Genomic DNA, 16,499 nt, shown 5'->3' with positions numbered 1-16,499 from the left:
TCCTTGTCCGCAACCGCTTAAATCCGTCGTTTCTCTCGAGATTGTTGCTTCTTGCTCAATTCAGCTGCGATCACCTTTATCATAGTGGCTCATCCCATTTACGCACTTCTCGCGTCGTTGCTCGATCAACGACTATCTCACCTGTAGAGTGACGCTTGGGATTATATACTGCTTGCTGACATCAAACTGAAGAAATTCGAGCACACGCTCTAATTTGGCCATCGCCTTGTGTAAGTTCGTAACGAAATGCCAATGGCTTGCATGACTAATTGCCAGCTCAAAATGTAACGTAGAGGAAAGTACTAATTCATGCCATTAGACAATTTGTTGACAGTTTCGTACAGTCTTTCAATAAATTAGATTTAAATTTTAGGCAGGCTATGAAACCCCGGTTATGTAATGATCAAGTTACGAATTCCGGCTGTTGTCTTTCTACCATGATAAGGCACAAGCCTTATTTAATTTCATCTCATATCAACCAAACATGTGATAAAGTACAAATGAGTACACTAAATGTCCATCCCAACCCCTTTTTGTCGTCATATGATAAAACTCCACATATTTACTCCGGCAATGCTATTTTTTGGTTATCCCCAATTAACCCGACTAGCTCCAAAAGAAGAACGCCGACGTACGCCGACGAAGTCAATGTCTATAGATCAAGTGACTTCAAACACTCATAGGTCAAAAAAATAATCGCACTGGATGGCGCAGCCCGCATGACCGTCATACCGCACCCTCGATACAACACTCTGATCCCCCCAGACCGATACATATCCCTTGCGACAGTCCAAAAACCTCGATCTGTGCCCACGCCGTCAGCGGAAAGAATCGACTCTGTTTGCATACGACTTTTGACACTGTCTGCTGGAAAGAGAGAAAGATTATAAGCGATGCCCGCCACTGCACCTGAAATTGTGGACTCAATCAGGGTGTTGCCAGATGCAGGTAACCTGTCCGATGAGGCTCGCCGACGGCGAAGAATAGAGCTGACGTACTCGTATGCACCAAACCACGCTGCCGAACCGCCGGTCTCGCGGAAAAGTGTGCCGAGCTGACCACGCCAGAACCCCATAATTCCAGTATCTCTATAAACCTGAGTGATAAGAGCGTACGCCCCAGCTGGCCGAGACGGTGAAATGGACATTGCAATATACCTGTGCGTGCGCGGCATGTGCGACGACGGCCTGGATGCGGTTGCATTTGTGATAATTCCCCGGCTCGATGCCGTAGTAGCCAACGATGGCGATACGTAGCTGCGCTCGCTGCTGTCATAAAGTACGAGATTCTGTACTTGCATTTTGCACTTAATGAGCTCAATCGGAGTGAGTATGAAGGAAGTAAATGTGCCGCTCACAGCTCCGCAGATCAGCAACGCCTGCATCGGCAGAGTATCTGCCTTGGTCAGATGAGGAAAGAAAAGCGCCTTCGTGGCGTTTTGTGCAGTACGATACTAACTCATGTTAACGCTACATTGTGACCATTTTTAAGCTACCGGACTTACGCTTAAGAATAGGGACGCATTTTCAGCGGCAGCGCCGACCATTGGTGACGAGAGTCCCTATGAATTGATTAGAACCATCGACAGCTTCGCCGAATTTGCGACATACTCTGTAAAAGCCTCGGACACCTTCCTTATGCCATGTCTGACGAAAGCAGTCAAGTGGTCCGCTGAATTTGAGCGGAGCTGCTTCGGGTTGCGACTGCAAACGCACCTTGACAGTGTCGAACGGATACTCAAACAGCTTGCCCGCCATGCCGGCGGACTGAAAGTGGTCAGTTCTGTATTACCATTCAACAGCATATGCTCTTACCGAGCCAAAGGAGATTTCCTTAGCCGAATCTAGTAACGACGTCGAAACTGTGTCGGTCATCAAAAGTTGGCGGTGCTGGTGTCTGTCTGAACAATCGTGACTGTCGATGAAGACATTTTTTACTTGGGAGATGATGATATGGGCGCCTAGCTCGGGACGTACTTCGCGCTCCAATTTATCACTATCATGCATTATCTGATGCCAATTCATTATCTTGGATTGCGCATTTGAGTGTGACACACACAGTGATATGAGACCCCGAGCCTTTCCCACGCGAAATCCGAAATATTATTTCTTCAAAAGTCATTGACGATCAGGATCACCTTCATCATCTAACGCGCAAGTTTTGTTATTGCGCCGCAGGATTCATTTTATTAGGTCATTTTGCGTATTTTTAATTATTGCTTTCCACAAATGGCTGAGGACGGCCGAAGTGTGAGATCTCCCATTCACATGCTGATCTATCTATCCTCCTCTAACATCTCTGAAGGCACTACCGATAATATATTGCGACGTTTGCACGTTTCCACCTGAGGTACGCCGTTTAGCTTATTAGCGTTTTAGACTACAGGGCTGACGTCGTTAGTATTGCGAGTTCGGCGGCACACTACAGAAATGCAAAACTTGGCTCAAGGTCGAGCACCCTGATCTATATGACAAATTATATTCCGAAGGTATGATAACCTCACGCCGATAACAACAGCTGAAGTTTGACGACTCCGTAGACGCGTTAGCAAAGGCTACAGAGGGCCTCTCGCTTGAGAAACAAGAGAAAGTCGAACGTGAGATACAGAAACTGCAAGCAAAGGAGGCGAACAGAGCTGAAAAGGAGCTGAAAAAGAAGTTGTCATCAAAGGTCGTCGTTAAGCGGGTCGAGCGATCGAAGCGGAAGCACGTCATTGCGGTGTCGGGTGTGGAAGTGTTTGGAATCGATCCGAAGAAACTAGCAAAAACCTTTGCCAGTAAGTTTGCGACTGGAGCGTCAGTCACCAAGAACCTGGAAGGAAAAGACGAGATTGTCATACAAGGCGATGTCGGCGACGAAGTCGAGGAATATGTTAGTGATTTATTGGAGGAGAAAGGATTGGACGGTGTCAAAGTAGAGCGAACAGAAGACAAACCGAAGAAAAAGTCACAAGCTTGAGTGTATCATTATAAATCAACAACTTTTATTTACCATCAATCATTTCCGTGAAAGGTATACTTTGTCAAATCGCATTGCAGGCGATGACGAAATGAATTACAACGTCCTTTCAGCTATTGCCAGCTGATTGCGTGTATGTTTAAAAAAATGCAGTAAACGACGACAATGCAAACAAGCACAAGCTTTTATAACAGTCTATCCAATCCAACCAACCAAATGTCAACCAAATGTCTATTTTATGTAATTGATTTCTTTAAGCATTTTTCTCTAAAGCCTGCAGCTTGACAAGCTCGTAGTATCTCCCCTGCTTGGCCATCAGCACCTGGTGATCGCCAGCTTCGACGACCACGCCACCTTCAAAGACGTAAATAATATCCGCTTTTTGGATACTACTTAAACGATGAGCGACGGCAATTGTAGTGCGTCCTTTTGCGGCAGCGTCAAGAGCGGCCTGCACGACCTTTTCGGATTCATTATCAAGCGCAGAAGTCGCTTCGTCGAGGAGAAGGACCTTGGGATCGCGGATGAGAGCACGAGCAATGGCAATTCGTTGTTTTTGACCTCCGGAAAGCAGGGTACCTTTTGATCCGCACAGGGTATCGTATCCGTCGGGTAGGGACATGACAAAGTCGTGAATGTTTGCTTGCTTGCACACCGCAATAACCTGTTCGTCAGTGACGGGCGTCAATGCGCCGAGCTGAATATTTTCTCTGATAGAGCCCGAGTAGAGTATTGGTTCCTGCTGAACGAGCGCAATATGACTTCTGTAGGCGTCGACGCTGAATTTTGAAATATCGTGACCATCGAGAAGGACTTGCCCTGCTTGGGGTCGGTAGAATGACTCGATCAGACTGATAGTTGTCGACTTCCCGCAACCAGATGAACCAACTAAAGCAACATATTGACCTTTCTTGACACTGAGGTTAAGACCACGAAGGACTGGAACTTGCATGCGAGTCGGGTAACGGAAGTGGACATCACGGAACTCAATGTTGCCCTGGACGTCCTGGGGAATATTGCCTTCATTTGACCGCATGTCAATCTGCGGCTGAAGGTCATAGAGGGCTTTGATATTGGCCGTAGCGTGGAAGGCCTTACCCATGTCTGGCGCAAAAGAAAATATAATACCAGCAGACTGCGCGCCGTAAACAACCGACATAAATGTCACAAAGAACTGGAAGATAGAGTATTCCCGAGTCCTCAAGAATTGCGACCCAAACCAGAATGCGAGTGCCATAATGAAGTAGATCATACCCTGCGCAACACCGTACAAGAACGCAGACACATTGCTTTGCTTGCGCGACTTGCGCACTTGTCCATCGAGTGTAGAGTGATAATGATCCATAATGTCGCTTTCCCGTGTGAGGGCGACAACCGTCTTGATCGCAGAGGTGGCTTCGCAGGCATACGTAGCCGAGACAAGGTGGGATTTCTTTGCTTGCTCCTGGAACTTCGTGAGCACGTAGAAGCGGTAAAAGCCAGAACCGATTAGGATTGGAACACAGGCACCACAGACTAGAGCTAGTTGCCATGCAACAATAAGGGAGAGAATTATGCTAGAAATGACGATCATGATCGAGTTCATAATCTGTCCGAATGTAGCACCAGACAACCCTACGAATATTAGCGTTGTTCTCGTCAAGTACTCAACGGGGCATACCTTCAACAGCCTGTGCATCACGAGAGAGAGTAGCCGTCAGTGCGCCTGTCGAATTCTCGTCACGATCAAAGAAGGCGATATCTTGGCGCATAATCTGCTTGAAAGTACCAATTCTGATTCGTCGCACCAGTTTCTGACCGGCATAAGCGAAAATCCCGAGCGCGCAAATAGATGCAACCAGCTCGACGGTGGCCAGCATGAAAAACAAACCAGCAAACAAGTCGATTTCTCGCAACATATAGTCGTAATCTGGAATAGCCTGGAAAGCCTGAACGCATCGTCCGTAGAACAAACCGAGTGAAGGATAACCAAGGCCCTGGATGGTCGAGAAAATGGCACCAAGCAAGTTTAATCGGTTCTCCTCCTTCGAAAGAGTGAGCATGAATTCGATGAGCTCCAACGCCGTATACTTTCGAGCCTGTTCCTCAATTTCTCCGGCAAAAACACCAGCTCTAGTGTCTATGGGAGCAAGAGTATTGGTTGTCTTAACATGAGCAAGGTCGTTCATGGCAACAGCCTTTTCGTCCATGGCCATCTCATCATCGTTTTCGATATATGTGGTCTCACGTTCAGCGTTGGCTTTCTCTTCCGCTGCCTCAATCGTTTGAGCTTTAACAAGTTCGTAATACTCGCCGTGTTTGGCAATCAGCTCATCGTGAGTACCCTGCTCCATGATCTCCCCACGCCGCATGACCACAATATTGTCCGCATCCTTAATCGTCGACAGACGATGGGCGATGACAATGGTAGTTCGATTCTTGGATGCCCGATCAAGAGCATCTTGAACAACACCCTCCGACTTTGTGTCAAGCGCAGAGGTTGCCTCATCGAGAAGGAGAATGCGAGGATTGCCGACGATGGCTCGTGCAATCGCAATCCGCTGCTTCTGACCTCCAGAGAGCAAAAAGCCACGTTCGCCGACATTGGTGTTAAGACCTTCAGGGAGTGTGTCAATGAAAACCATCGCATTGGCCTGCTTGCAAGCTTCAATGACGAGCTCACGCTTCTCAGTCTCAGATGCGTTCTCATGCTTGGTGCCAATTAACCCGTGGGCGACATTCTCAAATATGGAGCAACCAAAGAGGGTCGGTTCCTGGGAGACAAGGGCAATCTGCTGACGCAACCACTTAACATTCAAATCAGTAATGTCTACGCCATCGACTAGTACCTGACCAGCAAGGGGAGCATAGAAACGTTCGAGTAAACCGGCGATCGTGGACTTTCCAGAGCCTGACGCGCCAACCAGGGCAACGGTCTTGCCGGCGGGAATTTTCAAACTATAGTCGGGAAGGACAGTTACAGTGGGTCGCGAGGGATAGATAAATCTGACATGGCGTAACTCGATATCGCCTTTCAAGTTTTCGAGCTTGCGACCGGTGGTGGAGTAGGCATCTATGGCAGACGCACGGTCGATCGTCGTAAAAATCTTGTTTGCGGCGGCCATACCGGTCGTGATGCTGCGGATATGCGGCGTGATGTTTGTAATAGCAAAAGTTCCTTCGACCATAGCCCCCAAGACGGTAATAATCTGCCCCACAGTGATTTCGTTGCGAGCGAGAAGGTGAGCGCCTTGCCAGAAGCCAAGAGCATCGTCCGAATAAACACCAAGCCACATAATACCAGTGACCGCACCAACGGCAATACCAGCACGTAAAGCCCAGTGCTCACTGATGTCAAGGTAGACAGAGTACTTCTCGGCCAGTCGGTCCTGCATCTGGAAGGCATGAACGTTGCGAATGGACGAGAGAACTTCTTCGGCAACAGAGCCACCAGCAGACGAGCCATTCAATGCCAGTGTGAAATATCGAGTCATGCGGCCCGACGTGTAAATAAATGCGACCCCAATGAAGATAGCAATGGACATCATTATCAGAGTAAGCTTATAGCTCAAACTAAAGCCGACGACGAATGCAGCCACCAGAGTCGAGACGTTTTCAGTTATGTAGCCAAGCTTTTCAGACATGCCTTCTTGGATCAGGATCGTGTCAGATGATATGCGCGTGGTGATCTCGCCGGAGCCAAGTTTGTCAAAGTAGCCGATGTTCTGGCGCAAGATAGCGGCAAGATAGTTCTCCTTGATACGGGATGACAATACTTCGCCGCGGTCAATGAACAAGAAGGTCGCGCTGTAGGAGAGCACGAAATCCGCGATGCCCAAGTACACGAAAAAGAGAGCGAAATAGTTGACACGGCGCTGGAAGTCATCAGGGGAAATATATTCAAATCCGTCAATGTTGTAAGTCGAATTGTAGGAGGTCGAATTGTAAAAGGTCAAATCATATATCGTGGAATTATTGTACTCGTAATAGGTCGAATTGCCCTCCCGGAAATAATTTGTGAAGGTCTCCGTAATGGCACCAAATACCAGCTGCCACAATTAGCTTGAGAATTATTCAAGCATGTGAAAAGACTATACCGGCACTAGCGCCTTGACCGCGCCCTCCATTATGGCGAGAACGAAGGCCAGGCCGACGAGCATGCGATCGTATGGAGTCGCATAGCGAAAGACGGAAAAGATGTGTGTCTTGACGGGTGGAATAGAGACCTGTTCACGCAGGATCTTGGCATCTTCGGGCGGCAAGTTTGAGAACTCATCACTGTGGGTTGGAACATCGATATTGGCGCTGCTGGCACGGGACAAAAGCGGAGTGGTCGCAGATGCCTTACCAGAAGAATCGCTAAGAGTAGACTTCTCCTCCCAGCTAGAGTCTGTAGCGCCTGCCATAGTGCCTGACCTGGGAAGCGCGGATAAAGAGGAGACCAGCAAACGATTAGCGGCGATGGTCAGAAAAAATTCGGTACGGGTGAGAGTCCTCCGGCGAGGAGAGAGTATTGTAGAGTGAGTATGAGTTGTGCGGAGACAAGGAGCGGGTTAGGGCAGAGATTTGACTGTCGCTGAACGACGATACATTCAACTAACTCGAACAACGAAATAGACTAATAATCAGAGAGACTGTTAGCGATTGCCGGTGCCATTGCGTACATAATTTGTCGACCGGAGCTAGAGCGGAAGTGAAAGTATATGGTGGTTGGGGTCGAAATGCCCAGCGTGACTCACCGAATTTTCTTGCTGTGGCATGTGTCTTGCTGATAAGCCAGTCTCCAAGCGCCACACCACATGGCAAGACGGAGGCGCATCACTTTCTTGGGCAGCAACATATATGATGGACCGACACGGCCTCCGCCGTAATCAGGTTCTTTGGACGCGAGTCACAGTATGCCTAAGACGGTTAGCCTCGCGTCGGCTTTAGGGGCCGATGGCCGGAATTGTAACTTACCCGGCCAGAGGCTGTAATCTTATCGGGAGGAGTCTTATCTTTTCCCGTAGCCCTTCCAGCAGCATTTCGGTTGGAGATACAAGAAGTTTTGTAAGTGATACGACGTAGCAGTGAAGAATCAGACTGTTTTGGATAAGCTTTCTCGGTCGATCGCACGCCCGAGCAGTGGTCTGTCAATTACATATTATTATGATTTTCAATTGCTGTACGGGTGACAGGTATACTCACTGATTCATAATTACGTGATTCTGGAGATGTTGTTATGGCACTTATACTCATGGACAAATAGGGGTTGACTACTTTCGCAAGGGCAATTGGCCTATGGCGTTATACAGGCTGTGAGATTTATAGCTACAATGCACTGAGTCATCTTGAATGACTGAGTGAAATTGACCACATACGACAAGCAATTTCACGGGAATTACTCCGTGTCTGTTAACATTTCATAATTCTATTGCTAGGAGTTGAATGGTCCCCCAGTTGTCTTAGTCCCGACGAAAATCATTGCAGATTTCCAAGTCTTTGTTCCTCATACCACTATTAGCATAAGAAGATGTCAGGAGTGTGCTTATGAGAGTCTTATACCCCTGCGGCCAAAGCGAATCGATTTGGGGCAATTGCCGGTAAATAGCCTTCTGCTTGGGTTGATGAAAGGTTGTGTGTTTTGCGTTGCTTTGGTCTATGCGCTAATAAAAAATATCTTGCGTTTGTTAGCTGTGATTTGTAAATTGTAACTATGAAGGGGTTTTCATTAGTTGTGGAGACTGGGACGAGCCCGCACTGCGAGATCATACACCAGCGCTGAGTCCAGGCCGAGCTCTCATAGACAAAATTATATTGCTTCCAGCTGGCAAAACATATAGTACAACTAATCAGCTTCCTGCTAACTACCAGGAATTTTCTTGGTTTTGGCCCTGTTTGTAATTGTATAGCTACTGCCAAATGTCCTACCTGGCAATAACTTTTAAATTGTTATCGACGGTGACAAGTAAATGAAAAAGCCGCATGCGGCTCAGAAGTGAGCCGCACACAAATGCAGGGTAACGAGCGACTCCGCATTCTAAAAGATACTGAGGGCGGAATGGAACTTCAGTGGAAGATCGCTGCGTTCCAGCAATAGAGAATTACGCTAGAAGTTGATCTCAATACGGGAGTTAATTGAATAACTAAAAATGATAAAGCAAAACATAATTCTTAACCGCATTCTAGTCAGACGAACTGCCGGTCTCTTCCGGGATTTTTTCATCCATGTCCATGGGCGTTTCTTCTACTGCTGGCAGGCTTTGAATTGATTCCTTCTTTTTCTTCGCGTCCCAGATAGTCATCGCCTTGATCCACACCAAAAAAATTAGCTGGAGACTGCCTGTGACAGCCGTCCAAATGTAACCTCGCTTAAACCGCGGCGCCTGCTCAGCTGGGAAGACGACGATGTTTGTACCGGTCTTGATTGCATTGCCAAGACAATTCATACTTCCCGTCAGGAAAGCACGCTCTTCTAGGTCTGTGATGGTGAGGATACTAGCCCAAGTCATCAACAGCGACTGGAGAACTAGATAAACTGGTTAGTTTCGGTGCGCTTATAACTTGCATATGAAGCACCATTTACCTAAAATAGAACCACCCATAAACCAGGCAAAGAATTTGGCACTCAGTGAGACATTCCAAGCTGCAAGAATATATGCAGTAATGCAATACATAGCAGTGGCAGAGAATGCCGGCAAGAAAGGGTTACGAGTCTTGTCTGTGTACCATGACGCAATGAGTGTGGTGACAACACTGACCGCATTAGTGACGGTAGGCAAGTTGTTGACCTGAGCAATCGAAAATTCGTTGCGATAGTATTTCAGGTACAGGGACATGGACGTGGACAACCTTTGCTCACTCTGGTCCAAGAATGCCCAAGAAGCGACAAACAGATACCATTTCCAGCCCGATAAGCCCTTCTTGACAACGGCAAACGAGAGTCTCTTCTTAACTGGCGCGGCGCCTGTACCAATTCGTTGTCTACTCATTTCTATTTCGTCTTTAGTGAGCAACAAATTTCGGCTTGTGGCAGGAGTGTCGGGAATAGCAAAAAATCCGTATATGGCAATTGGGAAAGTGATGATAGAACAAATGATGAAAAGCCATCTCCATCCCGCAAGGTTGTTGACACCGTTCAGACCGTCGTAAGCGGCAGTCTGCAAATAGCCTGAGAACATTGCACCAAGAGGACTAGATACGGCATACAAGCCCAATCGACGAGAAAGTTCTGGCTTTTTATACCAAGAACCAATAATGAAAATGGATCCAGTGTAGGAAATGGAACCAAAGAATCCGACCAAAAATCGGTAGGCGTACAGGGTAGGAAGGTTTTTCGCAAATGCACTCAGCAGAGTGAAGACACCCCAGCACAGTTCGCAAATTGGCATGAGAAGACTGGGCCTCACACGAGTCATCAACATCGTTCCAGGAATCATGAAAAAGCAGTAAGGGATCTGATTGACGATTGTCAACATGTTCAAATCATTCCCTGCCAGATCAAGATCTTCTTTCATTCCACTACAGGAAAGTTAGTACTGAACACAACTTCAAGCCCTCTGAGAAAAATAAATTTCTCACGCACCTAACATAAGCATTGGTAAGGTTCTGCAAATCCAAGCTCAAACTGAAAGACGACAAACATGTGAAAGTAAGGATCATTGCATCCAGCTTAAATAGGAGCAATTTCTCGGACTTTGACATTCCCTTCTCATACCATCTGAGGCTTTCCTTTAAATTCTTCATAAAAGACTGCTTTTTGGTAGGCTCGCTGCCGGAATACTCATCGCTAATAGTCACAGCAGATATATCCACTGGGCTTTTGTCTTGGACTTCTGCCATTTAGACTGATAAATTTGAGTAACAAAAGCTTGGCATGTGGCTGCCCTGAGCAGAAGATGAGAGCCGCCTCCCATTTATATGAGACCAGCCAATATTAATCTGATACTCAGACAGGTGTGGAAAGAACTGTAGTACTAGCCAACTCTTCGGAGATTGATGTCGCATATCAACGGACCGGAAGACGATAAGTAACCCTAAGCCCATTGTAGCTAGATCAGGCTGCGACTTACATATGTCTTTAGTTTATCATTATGCACATACATTTGGTGTGGCCGGCATGTCAATCCTTGCAACAAAATATGAGTCCAAGGAGTTGCGGCATTTCTTTGAACTTTATCATCGGAAGAGCAGAGTCTGAGGCGGCAATCTTAAGCTTCAGATATATAGCTTATCATCCTAGCTCGGCCGCGGAAACCCAAAATTCTGATATGTGAGATTGATATAATCAATGCGCTTTGAGAGGATATATGAAACCCGTTTTTCATTTATCTATGTCGGGGTTTGTGGTCTGCCGCAATATAGCATCGTCATTATCCGGGGCACACTGCCGCCAGGTAACGGTGTTAAAGCCGAACAGAGACAATCGCTAATCTTGCTACATGCCTCAGAAGATATAACATAGCGCCAGTTGAGTATTTGGCGTCAGCCACGGGACCTATTACGGCTACGAATGACCTTGCAACGGTCCACGGTCATGCTATCCGAATATGTGCGTGCGTGAAACTGGCCTCTTCGGCAACGAGCACGGGCTTCAAAGGGGCTTCCCGAGCTTTGAAGGTCGACTGTTAAAGTTTTGGACTGCATACCGACTCAGGTTGCGAACAATTCCATTCAGAGTAGCCGACCTGCGCTGTTCTCCCGCGCCTCTATATGGGTGGTGGATGAAGCTATGTCAGTGGGATCACCTTTCGTTATGGATCCAGCATAGATAGATGGTCAATGGTAGTGATATGGAAGATGTACATCACTGGCTGCCAATGAAATGCAAGCTGGGATCTCCTGACCATGGCCGACTAGACCACAGTTTTTTTGGAGAAAAAAATTAAACGCTTCTCTTCAGCCTTTACAAGCCCAAGCATCAGCCGCCACACAGCATCACATGTTCCTTCGATACTATCTAGCACCAATTGACATGTTGAGGCGTGCATCCGGATTTCTGAATTCTCCGATTCATCTTCATGCTGAAACCAAATGTCACCTGAGTTGTCAGCTGCGTAGCAGCGACAGACTCTAAATTGCATTTTAGCTCGGCTGCGCCTTGCTGGCTAGTTATCGGCGTGCGGCTCGCAACGGTCTGCACGGCACTCGCCCTGGCCAACCTTGGCCGCAGGAATAAGGGCCACGGCGTTCCTGATAACCAATTTTCAAATGCAGGGCCTTCAAGAATTAGGGCTTTCTCAATTAGCCCTCGCAAGTTGGAAGAGCAGAATATATTCAGCAGAGGTATTATCTGTAGGATTGAAATGGAGTTCACTGGTAATGGCAAATAGGCATAAATCCTCTCTAAGACGTTGCGACAATTAAATTCACATGCAGTATAAATACCAGATTTGATGAGAGAGTTGATCGAAGCTGCGTGTATAAATCACAACGTGAAAGCTTACTAGCAATACACGGGCTAGTTGATATCGGTTTGCCTAGACATGTCACAGATAAGGACGTACGATAAGGGTGTGGTCCAGGTATCTGCTTGACTAGCAATGACCACCAAGGTTGGCAATTGATATCTATGCCCAGAATCATCGTAGATTTGGCTGTAGAATCATGGACAGTCAGTCAAGACCAATCCTCGGAAAGTTACGAGGGTTGAACATATATGCACAAATAATAGGCTTTGTTGGCGCTCGAGTCAAGGGTCTGTTGAGAAATTTATTGCGTCTTGCGCCGCAATGAAGTTCTCTTTGTTAGGTTATCGTCACATAGCAAGCCACAATTAATATTAGTAGTCGTACCCTCCGGCAATGCTCTCTATAAATTACCACTGACCTAGAAAGGTCACTCGACATGCGCACTATATCGATTCATCTAAATTGTATTTTTTGAGTTTATTGTTCTCATGTGGTTCATCGCTTAATGACAGTGACTATGATTACCGCTTATAATGGCTATCCCCTGAATAACAAGTTACTCCGAAGCTTTGTATTAACATGTTAACGTTTTTTGAAGCCCTCGCAATGGCCTACAATGAAAAGACACACGAGAAAAGTCTGCGCAGATAAACTCCAGCCAATTCGATAAAGGAGTTAGTGAGACATATCATGCAAAGGTCATTGAGCGGATCAAAGAGAATAAAGTTGGTCAGTCGACCGAAATTAGCTTCGGCAATTTGTGCGAGAAAGTCATAGATATTACTAGGCTGGTGAGCTTGATGTCTGATCATCCCGAGATGAACTTCAGTGACTTCGAGGAATTTATTACGTGTTTTAGGCAACCCTTCGGCTATCCAATGTTAAGGCCACGCCAGCTCAAAATTTAACATTTGAAATCTGTCGTCCAGTTTCGACCTATATTGTTCACTATCGGCGCATTCATCCGCGCAGAACGTACCTTAACATCCCCTGGGCCCCCATTGTATATAGATTGGTGTTCCGGAGAACAAATTGGCGTCCTGCATTTGCCAATGAACCAGACAGGTAGTCGACCGGTTCTTAAGCATTAGCACAGTAATCCTTATTCTTTTTGAAACCAGGTGCCCAATTCGCCAGTCTGGGAGGTCTATCTCACGAAAGACATGCTCACTTCGAGGTTCGTCACAATGTACATACTTGAACTCACAGAATTACCGCAAAACATTCCGTGGGCGTCCGTGCCCATTGTTGACAAAGCATAATGCTTTTCTCTCAGTGACAGATTGTCATCACTGTTACGATATTGTAGTCGCGTTTATTGAATACCACCAGCCTGGTATGTCTCGCGGATGTTGTTCCGAAAGCTTAACTTAGTAGTCTCCATGAACTTGGCCGTCGATGTCCCATTGCTTTGAGAGGAATTGCAAGCGTGATTGTACACCAGGAGAGACAGTCTGTAAGAGTGTAAATTATTGATGCAATCCGGACATGGTCTATCAATCGTTTCTGGCTCAATAGATTTACGGCGTCAAACTCGGGCCTCTCATGTCGATCAACAAGTTGAGTTAAAATCGTCGAGTCCTCTTGAGTCGTTCAGCTTCGTGTTGAAGCCGACATTTTAAAGATCAGTCAAAAAGCCTCATCCTCAGTGCTTGCTCCTCTAGATCGCTATGGGGACATTTCTAGTATTGAGCGCGGTCTCTACTGTATTGCAGACAAGCAAGCGTCTGAACCTCGTTTTGACTACACCGTTCCATTCTTAGCTGCGTAAATTATGGGTGTTGCACACTCTTCACATAGGTTCTTCTGTAGAGTCCAGATAAAAACAATACAGATCATAAGTGTCGCTGCGACATGGCTCCTAATAATCGCAAGTGGATAATGACTGGGGACAACAGAATAAAGATCACGCTTGAGCCGTTCTGCCCATATACACGGGTTGATTTATCCCGATCAGGGTTGACGTCTGCGATATCATCATTTTGCTCAGAGATAAAGTGTACTTTATGCTAGTCCCAAAGAGGAATGGTCGGGTTTCCGCCCCACGAATCCCGTTCTTTGACTCGTTATCATTCAGTCAGTCACTGTTTTTAATTAAGGTAGACTCGGAGGAGTGGCCAACTGACGCGACTAAGCCCTTTTTTTCTATTAGATGACGCTATCGCTCTCCATCAGTATAGTACCTTTCCATTTTTCCTTTGCCACCGCCTTCAATTAATCGGCCTTTGTTACATCACATACTCTTGCGAGCCGATCGGGAATGTCTGACGTTAAAATCCGCCCCATCAAGGAATCCGACAAGGAGAGCTGGCTGAAGCTCTGGGAGGGTTATCTTGTCTTTTACGAATCTACCCTTGATGACAAAGTCACTGAGACCACTTTCTCCCGTTTCTTCGACGAAAGCGAGCCGGTTTACGCAGCAGTAGCGGAGGCGGCAGACGGAAAGCTGATTGGATTTGTCACCTGGGTGACACATCGCTCGACATGGGCTATTACGGACTACATTTACCTCCACGATCTTTTTGTCGCGCCCGAAACGCGACTGAACGGTGTGGGACGAAAGTTGATTGAACATGTGTATGGCGTCGGAAACGAGACTGACGCGAGCAGAGTATATTGGCATACGCAAGTGCACAATCACCGAGCGCAGTTACTCTATACGAAAGTCGGAACGAGGGATGGATTTGTTGTGTACCGATGGCCAGAGCCAGAGAGCTAGGTATCAGAAACGACGCACAATTGATATTGTCTACGATAGATATGCGCTGATTCTTGACAATGAATTTTTCAGAGATAGTCGTGTCCGAGTAGCATGATCTACAGTCGGAAGGCACAATAATTTCGCCATTGAAAGAAAATAGTCGAATCTTGGGCATCAAAAAGTAAGATGTTCGACCCCAATGCGTAGCAGCTCATAGATTCGATCAGTTTCATCCACTGGCAAAAGTTATACCCTGGTCGACCGGCGTAGTAAAATTGACACAAAAGTAATGTTATTTTTAGTGCAATTGCCCTCTTCTGGGCAACAATTTGGCCGCGATTGTGCTTGAAAGGGCAACGTACCAGTCCGCGTTGAACATAAGGGTACTTTTGGACGCTTCAGTGGAATCCCACATTGAATGAACACCTATTAAGCGCGGCTAATAATCCTTTCTGGTATTGGCCTGACATTAACCGCCTGACATTATGGGAGCTTCCAAGTTCCAACATGTATGGAAGCCACCTGGAGTGGGTTGGCTTACGATCTATTCGGGTATTCCACAGGTTCACTGCCGCAGTCCCGGCGGCGGCAAAGATTCAACTCTCCTCCAGGCTCTCTCAAGAGACGCTGACAAATGTATTCTCCCCCCGCGCCAGCAGAGACCCTATCATATATGACTTGGGAATGCAGCACAATTTTGTCGGTGAGGTTAGGTCGTTGACTTGACTCTGATGTCTCTATCTGTCATCATTTGTTAGCTCTGGATTAGTGTGAGTCTATCTGCAGTAGTTTCCACGATTCCGCCTGAGTTCCGAAATCAGAGACTTTGATATTTCCGGGGCGATGTTGTCAATCGGTTTACATTCGCTAATTTCACATTAATGCATGAGGCTGACTCGCAAAATCTGGCCTACGCGGAGGCAAGCACGAGCCCAACCATTGCTTGTCTGTAGCGTCAGGACTTCAACAATGCTAAGCGACTTTGCAGAAGCCTGCCACAGCCTTGTCTTCAAATCAATCGCTTGCTTCCAATCAATCGCTTCCCTGGTCGCACTGCTGCGGAGACAGTGCACGCGGGACTACTTCGGAGAGGACTGAGCCGCATTGAATTCTGAACCCTTCTTCCTTCGATGTGGGCGGTCAGCGAAACTTTGCGCTAAAGGCGGGGTTGGTTATCGGGACCCAGCTTGCGGATTGGATGCTTGCTAAGCGGATTTTCTAGGCGATGAGCCATAAAACCAGCCGGTTCTTGCAGTTGACGTGCCAATTTTACTCTAGCTACAGACAATTGACGATGCCGATGTGCTGCCGTAGTCTCTCCGAGGATTGGCCGTGGACTACCCCGCATTGGTGCCCGTTAGCATTACATCTCACTCCGGATCGGCACGGTCCAAAACCTGCTACTCCCACTGCGATTAAAATCCTGTTGTGAAAATTGGATGTGAAACTTCACCATTTAAGGGCCATGGACT

The 16,499-nt window shown here is 46.9% G+C and overlaps 5 protein-coding genes across 5 annotated transcripts; 2 read left to right on the top strand and 3 right to left on the bottom strand.

Annotated features, from left to right (window-relative positions):
* Positions 1 to 337: 337 nt before the first annotated feature.
* Positions 338 to 1,996, bottom strand: V1513DRAFT_434708 (mitochondrial carrier domain-containing protein). Its single transcript, XM_066896496.1, has 3 exons — positions 1,611 to 1,996; positions 1,505 to 1,561; positions 338 to 1,453 (listed from the first exon to the last, which is right to left on the bottom strand). The coding sequence occupies exons 1-3, from the start codon at positions 1,755 to 1,757 to the stop codon at positions 653 to 655; spliced, it is 1,005 nt and encodes a 334-aa protein (XP_066756370.1). The 5' UTR covers positions 1,758 to 1,996; the 3' UTR covers positions 338 to 652.
* A 79-nt stretch (positions 1,997 to 2,075) lies between these two features.
* On the top strand, positions 2,076 to 2,998 carry V1513DRAFT_434703 (translation initiation factor SUI1). Its single transcript, XM_066896495.1, has 4 exons — positions 2,076 to 2,249; positions 2,305 to 2,349; positions 2,401 to 2,488; positions 2,540 to 2,998. The coding sequence occupies exons 1-4, from the start codon at positions 2,229 to 2,231 to the stop codon at positions 2,956 to 2,958; spliced, it is 573 nt and encodes a 190-aa protein (XP_066756369.1). The 5' UTR covers positions 2,076 to 2,228; the 3' UTR covers positions 2,959 to 2,998.
* Positions 2,943 to 7,793, bottom strand: V1513DRAFT_434698 (P-loop containing nucleoside triphosphate hydrolase protein). The gene is made up of 4 exons (XM_066896494.1): positions 7,677 to 7,793; positions 7,035 to 7,555; positions 4,619 to 6,986; positions 2,943 to 4,572 (listed from the first exon to the last, which is right to left on the bottom strand). Exons 2-4 carry the CDS (start codon positions 7,341 to 7,343, stop codon positions 3,212 to 3,214), a joined length of 4,038 nt encoding a protein of 1,345 aa, XP_066756368.1. The 5' UTR covers positions 7,344 to 7,555; positions 7,677 to 7,793; the 3' UTR covers positions 2,943 to 3,211.
* A 1,239-nt stretch (positions 7,794 to 9,032) lies between these two features.
* V1513DRAFT_299 (major facilitator superfamily domain-containing protein) lies at positions 9,033 to 10,883 on the bottom strand. The gene is made up of 3 exons (XM_066894623.1): positions 10,502 to 10,883; positions 9,503 to 10,437; positions 9,033 to 9,445 (listed from the first exon to the last, which is right to left on the bottom strand). Exons 1-3 carry the CDS (start codon positions 10,756 to 10,758, stop codon positions 9,102 to 9,104), a joined length of 1,536 nt encoding a protein of 511 aa, XP_066756367.1. The 5' UTR covers positions 10,759 to 10,883; the 3' UTR covers positions 9,033 to 9,101.
* A 3,535-nt stretch (positions 10,884 to 14,418) lies between these two features.
* On the top strand, positions 14,419 to 15,163 carry V1513DRAFT_434691 (acyl-CoA N-acyltransferase). Its single transcript, XM_066896493.1, has one exon. The coding sequence runs from the start codon at positions 14,587 to 14,589 to the stop codon at positions 15,043 to 15,045; it is 459 nt and encodes a 152-aa protein (XP_066756366.1). The 5' UTR covers positions 14,419 to 14,586; the 3' UTR covers positions 15,046 to 15,163.
* The last annotated feature ends 1,336 nt before the right edge of the window (positions 15,164 to 16,499 follow it).

Source organism: Lipomyces chichibuensis, assembly GCF_038497645.1.
Source record: "Lipomyces chichibuensis strain CBS 12929 unplaced genomic scaffold V1513scaffold_1, whole genome shotgun sequence".
Lineage (NCBI taxonomy): Eukaryota > Fungi > Ascomycota > Lipomycetes > Lipomycetales > Lipomycetaceae > Lipomyces > Lipomyces chichibuensis.
This window is presented reverse-complemented; position numbering and strand designations above follow the sequence as displayed.

Coding starts and splice junctions, on each gene's coding strand:
- V1513DRAFT_434708 (XM_066896496.1), bottom strand. CDS start 1,757: ATGGCGGGCAAGCTGTTTGAGTATCCGTTCGACACTGTCAAGGTGCGT. Junction 1,562..1,610: donor GTGTCCGAGGCTTTTACAGA/GTATGTCGCAAA, acceptor ATCAATTCATAG/GGACTCTCGTCACCAATGGT. Junction 1,454..1,504: donor ATGCGTCCCTATTCTTAAGC/GTAAGTCCGGTA, acceptor AACATGAGTTAG/TATCGTACTGCACAAAACGC.
- V1513DRAFT_434703 (XM_066896495.1), top strand. CDS start 2,229: ATGGCTGAGGACGGCCGAAGT. Junction 2,350..2,400: donor TTTGCACGTTTCCACCTGAG/GTACGCCGTTTA, acceptor TGACGTCGTTAG/TATTGCGAGTTCGGCGGCAC. Junction 2,489..2,539: donor TGACAAATTATATTCCGAAG/GTATGATAACCT, acceptor ACGACTCCGTAG/ACGCGTTAGCAAAGGCTACA.
- V1513DRAFT_434698 (XM_066896494.1), bottom strand. CDS start 7,343: ATGGCAGGCGCTACAGACTCTAGCTGGGAGGAGAAGTCTACTCTTAGC. Junction 6,987..7,034: donor CGGTCAAGGCGCTAGTGCCG/GTATAGTCTTTT, acceptor TAATTGTGGCAG/CTGGTATTTGGTGCCATTAC. Junction 4,573..4,618: donor TGATGCACAGGCTGTTGAAG/GTATGCCCCGTT, acceptor TAATATTCGTAG/GGTTGTCTGGTGCTACATTC.
- V1513DRAFT_299 (XM_066894623.1), bottom strand. CDS start 10,758: ATGGCAGAAGTCCAAGACAAAAGCCCAGTGGATATATCTGCTGTGACT. Junction 10,438..10,501: donor CTTACCAATGCTTATGTTAG/GTGCGTGAGAAA, acceptor ACTTTCCTGTAG/TGGAATGAAAGAAGATCTTG. Junction 9,446..9,502: donor TATGGGTGGTTCTATTTTAG/GTAAATGGTGCT, acceptor CAGTTTATCTAG/TTCTCCAGTCGCTGTTGATG.
- V1513DRAFT_434691 (XM_066896493.1), top strand. CDS start 14,587: ATGTCTGACGTTAAAATCCGCCCCATCAAGGAATCCGACAAGGAGAGC.